This window comes from Mytilus californianus, unplaced genomic scaffold (genome assembly GCF_021869535.1).
Source record: "Mytilus californianus isolate M0D057914Y unplaced genomic scaffold, xbMytCali1.0.p SCAF_1, whole genome shotgun sequence".
NCBI classification, from domain to species: domain Eukaryota; kingdom Metazoa; phylum Mollusca; class Bivalvia; order Mytilida; family Mytilidae; genus Mytilus; species Mytilus californianus.
Window position 1 is genome coordinate 133,650,456 of NW_026262581.1, and position 17,510 is coordinate 133,667,965.

The 17,510-nt window shown below is 32.5% G+C and overlaps 1 protein-coding gene across 1 annotated transcript in view; it reads left to right on the forward strand.

Annotated features, from left to right (window-relative positions):
* Positions 1-16,806, forward strand: part of LOC127735281 (serine palmitoyltransferase 1-like) — a 28,539-nt gene extending 11,733 nt beyond the window's left edge. Inside the window, exons 10-15 of the mRNA XM_052245408.1 lie at positions 8,919-9,014; positions 11,334-11,430; positions 11,727-11,781; positions 15,527-15,644; positions 16,080-16,153; positions 16,711-16,806. Coding sequence (XP_052101368.1) covers positions 8,919-9,014; positions 11,334-11,430; positions 11,727-11,781; positions 15,527-15,644; positions 16,080-16,153; positions 16,711-16,801 — 531 coding nt within the window. The 3' untranslated portion in view covers positions 16,802-16,806. The remainder of the gene's footprint in view (positions 1-8,918; positions 9,015-11,333; positions 11,431-11,726; positions 11,782-15,526; positions 15,645-16,079; positions 16,154-16,710) is intronic.
* Positions 16,807-17,510: the final 704 nt, after the last annotated feature.

The window sequence follows — 17,510 nt, forward strand, 5'->3', positions numbered from 1 at the left end:
CTCTTATTATGAGTAATAGGATATATATATTTGGTATGTGCTTACCTTACGAGGTCCTCATGCCTGTCAGACAGTTATCACTTGACCTCGACCTCATTTCATGGATCAGTGAACAAGGTTAAGTTTTCGTGGTCAAGTCCATATCTCAGATACTATAAGCAATAGGTCTACTATATTTGGTGTATGTAATGATTGTAAGGTGTACATGTCCAACTGGCAGTTGTCATCTGACCTTGACCTCATTTTCATGGTTCAGTGGTAAAAGTAAAGTTTTTGTGTTTTGGTCTGTTTTTCTAATACTGTATGCACTAAGTCAACTATATTTGGTGTATGGAAATATTTTACGATGTACATGTCAGTCTGGCAGGTTTTATTTGACCTTGACCTCATTTTCATGGTTCATTGCTCTGTTGGTCTGTTTTTCTTAAACTTTAAGCAATAGGTCAACTATATTTGGTGTATGGAATGATTGTAAGGTGTATATGTCTGGCAGGTATCATCTGACCTTGACCTCATTTTCATGGTTCATTGGTCAATATAAAATTTCCATGGTTTGGTCTGTTTCTTTTATACTATAAGCAAAAGGTCATCTATATTCGTTGTATGGAATGATTGTATTAAAGGTGTACATGTATTTACGGCTTGGTTTATCTGACTTTGACCTCATTTTCTTGGATCACAAATGTTTATACTTGTAGTAAAACTTTATATTTAGGACTATCAACATAAAATCAATGGTCAGTATAGTAAGCCACCATTTCAGCGTGTGCACTCTTGTGTAATCTACATTGAAATAGATAGACACTCATTTATAACAAACATTTTTTTTAAAAGATATTGTAAAATTGCAAAATGATCATGAAATCATATTTTTTTATGCCCCGTCGTAGCCGAGGGGGCATTAAGTTTTACCCTTGTCCGTCCATACGTCCCAAAGTTGGTTACCGTTCTCTAACTTTAGTTTGCCTCAACCAAATGTTATGAAACTTATACACAATGCTTATTACCACAAAATACAGATCAAGTTTAAATTTTGGTGGCGTCACTTTTACTGTTCTAGAGTTATGCCTCTTTACAAATGGAAAAATTGCTGAATTTTTCATTTCTGTTCTCTAACTTTAGTTTGCCTCAACCAAATGTTATGAAACTTATACATAACGCGTATTACCACAATACACAGATCAAGTTTGAATTTCGGTTGCGTCACTTTAACCGTTCTAAAGTTATGCCCCTTACAAATGGAAAAATTGCTGAATTTTTCGTTTCCATTCTCTAACTTTAGTTTGCCTCAACCAAATGTTATGAAACTTATACATAATGCTTATTACCAGAAAACACAGATCAAGTTTGAATTTAAGAGTTATGCCCCTTTACAGATGGAAAAATTGCTGAATTTTTCGATTCCATTCTCTTACTTTAGTTTGCCTCAAGCAAATGTTATGAAACTTATTCACAATGCTTATACCACAGATTGAGTTTGAATTTTGGTGGCGTCACTTTAATCGTTCTAGAGTTATGCCCCTTTACAAATGGAAAAATTGCTGAATTTATCGTTTTTTGTTCTGTTACTTAAGTTTGCCCCAACCAAATGTTATGAAACCTATACACAATGCTTATTACTAGAAAACTCAGATCAAGTACAAATTTAGGTAGCATCAATTATACTGTTCTTGAGTTATGTCCCTTTATAAAGTTGTATGCAAGTGGGGGCATCATCTGTGTCCATGGGGACACATTCCCCATTTATTTACTTCTGGGAACACAGGATTAATTATCTTCAATATTATAAGTTTATCGGATACTTCCCGACTAGTTGAAGGAAAAAAATTAAAGTCAGAGATTTTTCTTACTTTTAAATATTTTTCTTCATAACAATAGTTTTCTTTTCTGGGCCATCGTTAAAAGAAAGAGTTGACAATTAGAACTAAGCTTCAAACATGTGCGTCTCTTAAACGATTGGAGAGTAACCAATTCAAAACAATCATTTCTATCAAAGTTGTAAAGAAAATTCCTTTAGGTGACATGTGAAGCTATTTAACCACACCATTTCATTAAATAATACAATCAACACCTTAATTAATTATAATAGTAATAATAATAAATTCTTTATTTAAAGAGGGTAAACACAGTTAGTTACAATAAACTAAAAAAGGGGGATTTTCCAGTTTTCGGACAATAAGTCAAGAATGCTTTCACCAACATGCAAGAAATTGTGGTGAATTGTTTATATCTATTGACATGAGCTCCCTTTCCATTTTTATAAATTTTAGATTTTACGTTTCTGAGTTACAGGGTTTTATTCATAAAAAAAGGGGGGATTTTCCAGTTTTCGGACAAAAACTCAAAAATGCTTTTAGCAATTCTTATGAAACTTTGATGAATTGTTTGTATCTATTGATGTAAGCTCCATTTAGAATTTTATAAATTTTACAAATTAGATTTCTGAGTTACAGGCTTTTATTCATTAAAAAAGGGGTGATTTTCCAGTTTTCGGACAATAACTCAAAAATGCTGTTACCAATTCTCATGAAACTTTGGTGAATTGTTTATATCTATTGATGTAAGCTCCCTATTTATTTTCATAAATTTCTAATATGACATTGAGAATTAATTGAACTTTATTTGTTTATAGTCTGACAACAGATTTACTAAGTATTGCACAACAGCACAGTGTATTGCACAACAGCAAGAAATCTTTAATTGAATATAAATTCAATTCATATAACCAATTTCAAGATCTTTGACTACATTTATTCAGAAACCTATAATATGTCAAATATTTAATTACAATCCAAATTCAGACCTGAATCAAGCTTGAATATTGTGTCCATTTTTGCCCCCAACTGTTCAGGGTTTGACCTCTGCGGGCGTATCTAGATGCGCTCAGCGAAGCAGTTTATTTATTTTTTCTCAAAATGCGAAAAATGGCAACTGCCAGCGGAAACCCTGCTATACTCTAGGACATGAAAATGGAGACACATCTTCAGGTTAACATAATACCTTTAGCATTGGGATAAGACTAATACCACTAAATATGCATGGTAAACCAATGTAAACAAATCACAAGTACTATTCAATATGTATGGTAAGCCAATGTAAACAAATCACAAGTACCACTAGATATGCATGGTAAACCAATGTAAACAAATCACAAGTACCACTAAATATGCATGGTAAACCAATGTAAACAAATCACAAGTACCATTAAATATGCATGGTAAACCAATGTAAACAAACCACAAGTACCATTAAATATGCATGGTAAACCAATGTAAACAAATCACAAGTACCATTTAATATGCATGGTAAACCAATGTAAACAAATCACAAGTACCATTAAATATGCATGGTAAACCAATGTAAACAAACCACAAGTACCATTAAATATGCATGGTAAACCAATGTAAACAAATCACAAGTACCATTTAATATGCATGGTAAACCAATGTAAACAAATCACAAGTACCACTAGATATGCATGGTAAACCAATGTAAACAAATCACAAGTACCATTAAATATGCATGGTAAACCAATGTAAACAAATCACAAGTACCATTAAATATGCATGGTTAACCAATGTAAACAAATCACAAGTACCATTAAATATGCATGGTAAACCAATGTAAACAAATCACAAGTACCACTAGATATACACAGTAAACCAATGTAATTAAATCACTAGAGACAAGTACTTACATTAATGCATATCCACCAAAATAATCTCAGTGAGAAATTTTTCATCTTGTAATATGTTGTTCCCTCTATAATTCTTTGAATTATTGTAAAAAAAGTATACATTTGAATACTAATTTTTATACGACCGCAAAAAAATTTTGTGGTCGTATATTGGTATGACGTTGGCGTCGTCGTCGTCGTCGTCGTCTGGCGGCGTCGTCGGCGTCGTCATCCGAATACATATTGGTTTTCGCACTCTAACTTTAGTTTAAGTGAATGGATCTTTTTGAAATTTGACCATAAGGTTAAATACCACAAAAGGAAGGTTGGGATTGATTTTGGGGGTTATGGTACCAACAGTTAAGGAATTAGGGGCCAAAAAGGGGCCAAAAATGAGCATTTTCTAGTTTCCAGACAATAACTGTGGAACGGTGTATGGATCTCTCTGAAATTATACTACAAGTTTCCATACCACAAAGGGATGGTTAGGATTTGCTTTGGGGGGTTATGGCTCAAACCGTTTAGGAATTAGGGGCAAAAAAGGGGGAAAAACAAGGTTGTCCTGGTTAATGGACAAATACTTTAGTACAAAACATAATTTAAAGCAGTGTAAGGGAGATAAATCAAATACATCATTGAAATTATCTCCCTTACACTGCTTTTAAATTATGTATAAAGTAATGGTTAATGAACAATAAAGATAATCTAAAACAGTGTAAGGGAGGTAATCCAAATACAACGTTTTGGTTACTTCCCTTACACTGCTTTTAAATTATGTTTAAAGAAATGCATATTTATAAAGGAAGACCAGTAAAAATATCTGCAAATGTTTTCATCTTTTTTTTTTACAAAAAAATCCATATGAAAGATTTGACACTATATTTTTATTAATTCTATTATAAAATAGATTAAGTTAGCACTATGGTAAATTTAAATGGGTAATTATGGTTGCCAACTCCATTGGAAATTTGAATTGAGATTATGACCATATCTTGAGGGAAAGAATTTTTTTGGGGGAAAAAGGGGGGGGGGGGGGGGGGGATAAAAAGAAATTGTGGGGGGCCAATTTTTTCTCATTTCAGATTTCAGAAATTAAAAAGAATTATTCTTCAAATATTATTTTTTTTTCAAATTTCAAATATTGAAAAATTTCAAGAAGTAATCTTTAATTGCACAGTATGGCGCATTAGATTTGTAAAATCTTTGATCACATTTATTTATTTGTTATGCCGAATCTAACAGTGTATTTAGATTTTTAATTTTGGGTCCAGTTTTCAAATTGGTCTACATTAATGTCCAAAGGGTCCAAAATTAAACTTTGTTTGATTTTAGCAAAAATTGAATATATGAGGTTCTTTGATATGCTGAATCTAAACATGTATTTAGATTTTTGATTTTTGGCCCAGTTTTCAAGTTGGTCCAAATTGGGGTCCAAAATTAAACTTTGTTTGATTTCAACAAAAATTGAATATATGGGGTTCTTTGATATGCTGAATCTAACCATGTATTTAGATTTTTTATTTGTGGACCCCGTTATCTAATTGGTTCATATTGAGGTCAAAAGGGTCCAAAATTAAACTTTGTTTGATTTCATCTTAAATTGAATTATTGGGGTTCTTTGATATTCCAAATCTAACCGTGTATTTAGGTTTTTAATTTTGGGTCCTTTTTTTTAAATTGGTCTACATTGAGGTCCAAAGGGTCCAAAATTAAACTTAGTTTGATTTTGACAAAAATTGAATTCTTGGGGTTCTTTGATTTGCTGAATCTAAACATGTGTTTAGATTTTTGATTATGGGCGCAGTTTTCAAGTTGGTCCAAGATAGGGTCCAGTATTTAAACTTTGTTTGATTTCAACAAAAATTGAATATATGGGGTTCTTTGATATGCTGAATCTAACCATGTATTTAGATTTTTTATTTGTGGACCCCGTTATCTAATTGCTTCATATTGAGGTCAAAAGGGTCCAAAATTAAACTTTGTTTGATTTCATCTTAAATTGAATTATTGGGGTTCTTTGATATTCCAAATCTAACCGTGTATTTAGGTTTTTAATTTTGGGTCCTTTTTTTTAAATTGGTCTACATTGAGGTCCAAAGGGTCCAAAATTAAACTTAGTTTGATTTTGACAAAAATTGAATTCTTGGGGTTCTTTGATTTGCTGAATCTAAACATGTGTTTAGATTTTTGATTATGGGCCCAGTTTTCAAGTTGGTCCAAGATAGGGTCCAGTATTTAAACTTTGTTTGATTTCAACAAAAATTGAATATATGGGGTTCTTTGATATGCTGAATCTAAACATGTATTTAGATTTTTGATTATGGGCCCAGTTTTCAAGTTGGTCCAAATTGGGGTCCAAAATTAAACTTTGTTTGATTTCAACAAAAATTGAATATATGAGGTTCTTTGATATGCTGAATCTAACCATGTATTTAGATTTTTTATTTGTAGGCCCCGCTATCAAATTGGTTCATATTGAGGTCAAAAGGGTCCAAAATTAAACTTTGTTTGATTTCATCGAAAATTGAATTATTGGGGTTCTTTGATATGCCAAATCTAACCGTATTTTTAATTTGGGTCCCGTTTTTTAAATTGGTCTTCATTGAGGTCCAAAGGGTCCAAAATTAAACTTAGTTTGATTTTAACAAAAATTGAATTCTTGGGGTTCTTTGATATGCTGAATCTAAACATGTGTTTAGATTTTTGATTATGGGCCCAGTTTTCAAGTTGGTCCAAGTTGGGGTCCAAAATTAAACTTTTTTTGATTTCAACAAAAATTGAATATATGGGGTTCTTTGATATGCTGAATCTAACCATGACTTTAGATTTTTTATTTGTGGGCCCCGCTATCAAATTGGTTCATATTGAGGTCAAAAGGGTCCAAAATTAAACTTTGTTTGATTTCATCAAAAATTGAATTATTGGGGTTCTTTGATATTCCAAATCTAACCGTGTATTTAGATTTTTAATTTTAAGTCCTGTTTTTTAAATTGGTCTACATTAAGGTCCAAAGGGTCCAAAATTAAACTTAGTTTGATTTTAGCAAAAATTGAATTCTTGGGGTTCTTTGATATGCTGAATCTAAACATGTGTTTAGATTTTTGATTATGGGCCCAGTTTTCAAGTTTGTCCAAGTTGGGGTCCAAAATTAAACTTTGTTTGATTTTAACAAAAATTGAATATATGGGGTTCTTTGATATGCTGAATCTAACCATGTATTTTGATTTTGGACATTGGACCATAATAGGTAAATTAAAAAAATTCAAGTTCTTAGACCACATTCTTTCTGTGTCAGAAACCTATGCTGTGTCAAATATTTAATAACAATCCAAATTCAGAGCTGTTTCAAGCTTGAATGTTGTGTCCATACTTGCCCCAACTGTTCAGGGTTCGACCTCTGCGGTCGTATCAAGCTGCGCCCCAGCGAAGCATTTTATTTAAGTTTAAGAACCTTTTAAAAAGAATTGATCAGCTTGAAATAAAATTGCAGCAGAATACCTGCAAGATTTTACAAATTTTAAACTAGCATATTATTAAATTATTGAAAATCATTCATTTATATATTTTCTATGAGGGATTAATATCTAACTAATTTAATAATCATTTAAATTTAAAGATAAATAGCTTTTTTAACCTGTCACCTAGTTCCTGTTCACAGTTACTTTGAAAAATAGATAGAGGTATGCCTAGCACACAAATATGATTCAGATTCTTGTTACCAAGTTTTGGGATCTGTAAAAACAGATTGTAACTTTTACCGAAGTTTATCGATGCACTAAAGTTTGAGCTGCTCTAGAAATGTGTTAACTGTTGATTTGTATTATAGGTGGATGAAGTAGATTTAATAGCAGCTCTAATGTGTAAACTGTTTATTTGTATTATAGGTGGATGAAGTAGATTTGATAGCAGCTCTAATGTGTATTCTGTTGATTTGTATTATAGGTGGATGAAGTAGATCTGATAGCAGCTCTAATGTGTATACTGATGATTTGTATTATAGGTGGATGAAGTAGATTTGATAGCAGGCAGCTCTAATGTGCATACTGTTGATTTGTATTATAGGTGGATGAAGTAGATCTGATAGCAGCTCTAATGTGTATACTGATGATTTGTATTATAGGTGGATGAAGTAGATTTGATAGCAGGCAGCTCTAATGTGCATACTGTTGATTTGTATTATAGGTGGATGAAGTAGATCTGATAGCAGCTCTAATGTGTATACTGATGATTTGTATTATAGGTGGATGAAGTAGATTTGATAGCAGGCAGCTCTAATGTGTATACTGTTGATTTGTATTATAGGTGGATGAAGTAGATTTGATAGTAGCTCTAATGTGTATACTGATGATTTGTATTATAGGTGGATGAAGTAGATTTGATAGCAGCTCTAATGTGTATACTGTTGATTTGTATTATAGGTGGATGAAGTAGATCTGATAGCAGCTCTAATGTGTATACTGTTGATGTGTATTATAAGTAGATGAAGTAGATTTGATAGCAGCTCTAATGTGTATACTGTTGATTTGTATTATAGGTGGATGAAGTAGATTTGATAGTAGCTCTAATGTGTATACTGTTGATTTGTATTATAGGTGGATGAAGTAGATCTGATAGCAGCTCTTATGTGTATACTGATGATTTGTATTATAGGTGGATGAAGTAGATTTGATAGCAGGCAGCTCTAATGTGTATACTGTTGATTTGTATTATAGGTGGATGAAGTAGATTTGATAGTAGCTCTAATGTGTATACTGATGATTTGTATTATAGGTGGATGAAGTAGATTTGATAGCAGCTCTAATGTGTATACTGTTGATTTGTATTATAGGTGGATGAAGTAGATCTGATAGCAGCTCTAATGTGTATACTGTTGATGTGTATTATAAGTAGATGAAGTAGATTTGATAGCAGCTCTAATGTGTATACTGTTGATTTGTATTATAGGTGGATGAAGTAGATTTGATAGTAGCTCTAATGTGTATACTGTTGATTTGTATTATAGGTGGATGAAGTAGATCTGATAGCAGCTCTTATGTGTATACTGTTGATTTGTATTATAAGTAGATGAAGTAGATTTGATAGCAGGCAGCTCTAATGTGTATACTGTTGATTTGTATTATAGGTGGATGAAGTAGATTTGATAGCAGGCAGCTCTAATGTGTATACTGTTGATTTGTATTATAGGTGGATGAAGTAGATTTGATAGTAGCTCTAATGTGTATACTGATGATTTGTATTATAGGTGGATGAAGTAGATTTGATAGCAGCTTCATTGGAGAATAGTATTGGCAGCACAGGAGGGTTCTGTTGTGGTAAAAAATATGTCATAGATCATCAGGTAGGAATCAAAAATAATAACAAATTTATAATTACTTTTATATCACAAGACCCATGCTAACCAAACCTTTAAACACACTTATTCAGAAGGGATATAGTTACAATACTGTTGTTGGGTCATTAAAGATGGCATTTTTTGGAATTAATATTGATTCACTCATTGGGTCTTTGCATCGGAATTAAACACATTTATTCTAAAACCAGTTGTTGGCATGATACGGGTTATGTTCTTCTCATATATTTTATGATGGTATGATACTAAACCCCTAACGGGAGGGATTGTTCTTGATTTTCATATGATGAAGACATAAACTTTCTATCAGTTTAATTGAGGTCTGGAGCTGGCATGCCAGTTACTGCTAGTAGTCCTTTGTTAATTTATGTTACCATTGTCATTTTGCTTAGTTTCTTCTGTTACCTATTCTAACATCGGACTAGGACTTCCTTTTAACTGAGTTTTACTGTGCGTATTTCTATGTGTTTGTTTATTCTACATTGGCTAAAGGTATAGGGGGAGGGTTGAGATCTCACAAAACACGTTTAACCCCGCCACATTTGTGCCTGTCCCAAGTCAGGAACCTCTGGCATTTGTTAGTCTTGTATGTTTTTTTTTTAATTTTGGTTCATCTATATGTTTCGGAGTTTAGTGTGACGTCTATTTTCTCTGAACTATTACACATTTTTATTTAGGGGCCAGCTAAAGCCTGCCTCCGGGTGCGGGATTTTCTCGCTGTGTTGAAGACCCATTGGTGGCCTTGGGCTGTTTTCTGCTCTTTGGTCAGGTTGTTGTCTCTTTGACACATTCCCTGTTTCCATTCTCAATTTTATTCGCATTTATAAATCTCAAAGAAATACAAGGATACGATATATCCAACTTTATTCTTTGATGTGTGTAAATATAGAACTAAAACATCATTAGATAAGTAATTTGCTTGGAAGGAGACAAATATGAATGTATGAAATCTTCGTTTAAATTAACATGTTCAACAATATTTTGGCTTCAAGCATCTCTGAAGACATTAATTGTTGAAATGGGCATCTGGTGCAGTTAAATTGGTACCTCCAATGTTATTAGTTTTCTTATATAAGGGAATTGTTGTAAAAGGTTCCCAAGGAAATCTTTTCTAATTTTACAGTAAATTAAGCAAACAAAAGGTGGATTGCATATGTATTGATTGATTGGTTTTAAACACCACTTTCAGCACTATTGTACTATTTCGTGGCGGTCAGTTTTTATTGGTGGAAGAAGCTGGAGAGAACTCACAACATCAGAGTTGACAGGCTAGTGATACAGTAGCTTGACTTCTTAGACCACTCAGTCACCGAGGCCCCTGCATACAAATTAAGTTGTGCACCTGCTACTATGGAATTGTTTGAGGAATTGTCCCCTTTTTTTTCCAGACTTGAGTCAACTTAGTCAAATTTCAGCAAAATTAATATATTGTTTCTATTTTAGAGATTATCAGGTATAGGTTACTGGTTCTCAGTTTTATTACCTCCCCTTTCTGTCCGTGTTGTTACATAATATATTGTTACTGTTGTAGAGATTATCTAGTTTAGGTTATTGTTTCTCAGTCTTATTACCTCCCCTTTCTGTCCGTGTTGTAACGTAATATATTGTTTCTGTTGTAGAGATTATCTGGTTTAGGTTACTGTTTCTTTGCCTCATTACCTCTCCTTTCTGTCCCTGTTGTCATAATATATTGTTATTGTTGTAGAGATCAGGTAAAGGTTACTGGTTCTCAGTTTTATTACCTCCCCTTTCTGTCCCTGTCATCACATTATATATTGTTTCTGTTGTAGAGATTATCTAGTTTAGGTTATTGTTTCTCTGTCTCATTACCTCCCCTTTAACATAATATTTGTTTTTGTTGTAGAGTTTATCAGGTTTAGGTAACTGTTTCTCAGTCTTATTACCTCCCCTTTCTGTCCGTGTTGTAACGTAATATATTGTTTCTGTTGTAGAGATTATCTGGTTTAGGTTACTGTTTCTCTGCCTCATTACCTCCCCTTTCTGTCACTGTCATTACATAATATATTGTTTCTGTTGTAGAGATTATCAGGTTTAGGTTACTGTTTCTCGGCCTTATTACCTCCCCTTTCTGTCCCTGTCATTACATAATATATTGTTTCTTGTTTTAGAGATTATCAGGTTTAGGTTACTGTTTCTCAGTCTTTATTCCTACCCCTTTCTGTCCGTGTTGTAACATAATATATTGTTTCTTGTTTTAGAGATTATTAGGTTTAGGTTACTGTTTCTCAGTCTTATTACCTCCCCATTCTGTCTGTGTTGTAACATGATATATTGTTTTTGTTTTAGAGATTATCTGGTTTAGGTTACTGTTTCTCTGCTTCATTACCTCCAATGTTGGCTACTGCTGCTATTGAGGCCCTCAACATTATGCAGAATGATTCCAGTAAGTTTTCTTTAACTTTATATAGACTTTAATTTAGAAAAAAGAATAAATAATATTGACTCACAGGATGAATAAATTTTTTGTAAGATGTATTTGATCAGATTAGATTATTGAATAAGAAAGATGCAAATGAAAAATTTGGCATAACAGAGGAAATTTTAACAATAATGTTTCTCTTACAAATCAGTCAAAGATATCAATAGCCAATCTTGGTGAGACCTTAGAAATGATATTCGAAATAAATAATGTGTAGAAAGAATTATATTGTGTTTATATAACAATGTTTTTTATTTCAGATATTTTATCAAAACTGAGAGAAAATTGTAGAAAGATGTATGATGGTTTATCGATGTAAGTCTTTCAGCTTATTACTGAATATTATAACATGCAAACATTTATTTTTTGTCTCGCCTTGACGGAGACATAGGTATGCTGTTTCTGGCAACAGCGGCGGCTGCATCAACAATGTATTAGTTTGTGATTAGGTCTAGTTTATGGTGAACCACTAGTGGTAGGTCAATGATATTTGGTATGCAGTTGTATTAGCATTGGTACATCTCATTTCCATGGAGATTATTTGGCCCAGCCCCCTCAGTCATGGTCTATTGACTTTGAAAATTTTGCTTAGTTTACATGTATTAGTTTGTGTTTAGGTCAGTTCAAGGGGAACCATTAGTGGTAGGCCAATGTTAATTGGTATGCAGTTGTATAAGCATTAGCACATCTCATTTCCATGGAGAATATTTGGCCCCACCCCCTCAATTTTGGTCTATTGACTTTGAAACTTTTGCTTAGTTTACAGGGTATTAGTTTGTGATTAGGTTAGTTTATGATGACCCGCTAATGTTAAGTCAATGAAATTTGGTATGCAAATGTATTGGCATTTGCAAGTCTCGTTTCCATGGAGATTATATAGCCCCACCCCCTCGTCATGGGTCAAGGACTTTGAAACTTTTACATAGTTTACAAGTTAATGTTTGGTTGTGTTTAAGTTTATTTAAAGGGAACGACTTATGATAAGTCAGTGGTATTTGGTATGCAGTTGTATTAGCATTGGCACATCTCATTTCCATGGAAATTTTTTAGCCGAATATCTTCAGTCATGGTTCATTGACTTTGAATATTTGCATGACTTACATGTTTAAGTATTGCTATTTAATTTCAACATTTGCATTATCAAAATTACAAAAAGGTGAGACATATCTCTGTGTTAACAGTTTATGTGTTTTATGTCAGCTATTTATAATGTTATTGCCTCCCCTGTATCAACACACACTTTTATTTTAATTGTTTAAATGTGGTTTTTTTTACCAAAATTTGTTCTTACTGTAACATACTCCATGTGTGCTGACCTGGCATTAAGCCTCCATCAATCAATGGGGATCATTTTGTCCCTTCAGTTATCATATAATATATTACTTATATCTACTTCTACTCTAATATTCATTCTTCTTATATCAGTGAAAAATTGCACTCTTCAAAAGGGTGGATTTTTATTAGCTCACCTGGCCCAAAGGGCCAAGTGAGCTTTTTCTCATCACTTGGCGTTTGTCGTCCCTCGTCATTTGTATCTTTTACAAAAATCTTCTCCTCTGAAACTACTGGACCAAAGTTATCCAAATTTGGCCACAGTCATCATCAGGGTATCTAGTTTAAAAAAATGTGTCAGAAGACCCCATCTGCCAACTGAGATGGCTAACATGGCTAAAAATATAACATAGGGGTAAAATGCAAGTTTTGTCTATTATTTGAAAACTGTTATAAATGGGAAAATCTGACTAGGGCACAAATGTTCAGAATGTTGAGCTCTGCCATTTGTCCATTTATGTCAAAACTATCAGACGACTTCTTATAGGAGTTATTGCCCTTAAATGACAAATTTTACCATTTTTGTCTCCTCTGCGATGAAAGTCACGGAAAGCGAGACATAGGGATTGCTTTTCCAGGGACAGCTGCGGTGACGCTTAAGTTAGTTTGATAAGAACTTGTGATAGATCATTGATATTTTGTATGAAGATGCATTACTATCAATACATATCAGTTTGATGACAATTTTGAGGCCCTAGGCTATGGTCCAGTGACTTTGAAATAATAAGATTTTAAAGGTTAAGTTCTGTGCTTAATTTAGATTGATAGGAACTACTTGTGATAGATCAATGATATTTTGCATGAAGTTGCATTACTATCAATACGTTCAAGGCCCTGCCCCTAGGTCATGGTCCAGTGATTTTCAATCAAATAACAATTTTCAATGTTACTAGTTACAATAGTTTCTATAAATCTGTTTATTATAGTTTTCAAGATAATACGCAAAATTGAAAATAAACTGTTGACACAGAGATGTCTCGCCTGTTGGCATAAAGTTCAGAAAAAGACAATCTGATGGACAGCAACATTGCTAATTAATTCAAAGTCGCTGGACCAACTAGTGGGTAGGGCCTCGAAAAAGTTGACAAACTGAGATGTTCAGACAGCAATGTAACTTTATAGAAAATATTGTCTATTGTAACTAGTTCCCATCAAACTAACTTAATCAGAAAACTTAACATTGAAAATTGTTATTTGATTGAAAATCACTGGACCATGACCTAGGGGCAGGGCCTTGAAATAGTCATCAAACTGATTTTTTTTTTTTTATATTTTTAAGGAGTCGACTGACGATTTCTATCATTAGACTTAATTGAAGAACTTGTCTTGCTGATCATTTTTGCAATTTAAAGTTTCTATCTACACTACAGCTCGGGTGGATTTTGCTTTGTCCACCGGCCCACCATGGGAGTGGGCACCGGGTGGGCAAAATTTATACTTCAATTAAGTCTAATGATAGAAATCGTCAGTCGACTCCTTATCAGAATTATTGCCCTTTGATGACAATTTTTTCCAATTTTTGGGTTTTTGCCTTATATCTTAAAAATTATAATAGATAGATAGAAACTGAATTAAGCAAAAATGATCAGCAAGACAAGACCTACAATTAAGACAAATATGGAGGATATCGTCTGAGGACTCTCTTATTGGAGTTATTGCCCTTTAATGATGATGTTTACCATTTTTTTTTGCTTTTTGTTCTTATATGAAAAAAATTTTAATAGATAGATAAAAACTGAATTAAGCAAAATGATCAGCAAGACAAGACCTACAATTAAGACAATATGGAGTATATCGTCTGATGACTCTCTTATTGGAGTTATTGCCCTTTAATGATGATTTTTACCATTTTTTTTTTGCTTTTTGTTCTTATATGAAACAAATTTTAATAGATAGATAAAAACTGAATTAAGCAAAATGATCAGCAAGACAAGACCTACAATTAAGACAATATGGAGGATATCGTCTGATGACTCATTATTGGAGTTATTGCCCTTTAATGACAATTTTTTTCCATTTTTTTTCTTATATGATAAAAATTATAATAGATAGATAGAAACTGAAATGAGCAAAAATGATCAGCAAGACAAGACCTACAATTAAGACAATATGGAGGATATCGTCTTGACGACTCTTTATTGGAGTTATTGCCCTTTAATGACAATTTTTTCCTTTTTTTTTTGCTTTTTGCCTTATATGATAAAAATTACAATAGATAAATAGACACTTTAAATCACAAAACTGATCAACAAGGCAAGATCTACTAACAAGTCAAATTTTGCTGATATAGTTAGTAGACTATCACTCTTTATAGGAGTGATTGCCCTTAAATGAGTATATTTCTTTTTTACCCTTTTATGTGCTTTGAGCAAAAACTAATGAAGACTAAATGATCAGCATTTCAAGATCAACAAAACAGAGATTTTTGTCATGAATTCTATTCTCTTCTACAATGTTGGAGGGTGTCCTTTGTTGAATATGCACATAGACCAAGGTGAGGGACACAGGCTCTTTAGAGCCTCTAGTTTATAATCTTATATAAAACAAAAACAACAAATAGAGATCAAGCTATTAGTGTGAAAATACTGACCATTATAATCAAATTAAAGTTATTCTGGACATATCAAAAACATTTTTATGTCATTATTTTGAATTTAATGAAGAGCTTAACAGGGTGATACTGACACAGGGTATACTATTAGTAATTGTTTTGAACTTTTTCTTACAGGATATCAGGTGTACAAGTGATGGGAGATCCATTAGCTCCTATAAAACATGTCAGATTATCAGAAATTAGTGATAACAGAGAGTTAGACATGAAAACTTTACAGAGGATTGCTGATCAGGTTGGTTTCTTTACATTATATTTTGCGAGACAGAATGTTATACTGTCTGTCTGTTACATAAGATTGTCACTGAAAATTTATTTTACTGTTAAGATAGGAACTATAAGAAATTTGGCTTAAATACTATATATATTGTGCAGTTATAATTGATTGATTGTTTGATTGTTGTTTGTGCAGTTGTGATTGATTGATTGATTGTTTCTGCATCTCCTGTTTTATTTTGTGATCAGATTGTTTTTTCAGGTTTTCTCCTAAAAATTACCAAGTCCTTAAAAAGGTGATCCAAATTGTCAATATGTTTTTGATTATTATACACAAAAAACATGAAAAATGCTAACAAAATAATGATTGCCTTTAAAAGGAAGCTTATACTGCTTAAAAGTTTTCAATGTTGATATATATATTGTAAAGATTATATGTTTGTTATATTACCAGGCTATGGAGAATGGTATTGCCATAGTTTTAGCCAGATATTTAGAGAAGGAAGAACACAAATTACCACCACCCAGGTATGTCACATTCAATGATTGCTATGTGGTCTAATGATTCTGGTTATACACAAGAGAATACGTAGGTACAGATATAAGTATGATGAAAAAACAGAAGTTGATTGGTTGCTGTCCTACTTTCCTCCCAAAGTATGCTTTGCATACACTTCATTTATAAAAGGCTTGGAGTTAAATACATGTCCTCTCAATCCAAGAAATTTCTTTGTGTTATGAAGTAAAAGAGATTTGTCAGGTTTTATAATTTCAAAGAAGTACAAGCTCTTTTTCTGTGTTAATTGCAAAGGACAGTCATTGAAAACCAGAATCTTATCTCATTGTATATTCTGATATGATACATTTGCTCTATTGTTGGGTGCTAAGAGAATTTTGATATAGGGAATATCTATTTTCAAATAAGTAGTAATTTTTCTTATTTTAGATTTAAATCTTTTAGAAGTGAGTGCTCAATAAATTGAATATGATGATAAACTTATTGTTTTTTTTATAATACAAATTACTGTAACCTGATAGCTAAGAGAAATAGTTGAATAATTTGAGTTCCTTGTTATCTGTTTCAGTATTAGAATTTCTGTGAATTGTCAGCTAACAGAAAATGAAATAAATCGTGTTGTGGATGTTTTCACAAATGCATGCAGATCTGTTTTATGATTGAGGTAAGATAAACTTTTGATCATTGTTGAAGGCTGTACGGTGACCTTTAGTTTTAAACTTCTATGTCATTTGTTCTCTGGTGGAGAGTTGTCTCATTGGCAATCATACCACATCATCTTATTTTTATATTTAGCTATTAGTTGAAATAAATTTAATCTTTTCTACACCAAAACTCAGACAAAACCAGACACATTGCTGTCAAACTTGACAAAAGTGCATTATCATCTAAATATGGGTTTATTTTATACTATCTCATCTTTATTTTGTAAACTGATAATGAAGTAGCCTCAGCTCCCCTCTGCAACATGTGAGAGGCCTAAAATAGAAAATGTTTAAACCTGTGAAAAGACATAACTCACATGATGAAAGTTCATTTAAAAATCGTTTTCATAGTCTTCGAAAGTTTTTTACCTTTTCTTAAATAGATCAATTATAGCTGTTTAAGCCATCTTCTAATCAGGTGAAATTTATATCCATCATATCAGCTAAACTATTTTCTTCCTTGTTATAGATGATGGCAATGCCTGTGAAAACAAACACTATTTAATTTGTCAGAAACACTTAAACGCTTTTTGTCATAACTGTATGTTTAAAACTTTTTATTGTTTTGTAGAAAAAGTGGAACAGAATGAAAAACCAAGAACTACAAACATTTTGTATAGACATTGCCATATTACTTTAGATTGGAATGATTGGTCTGAGAGTG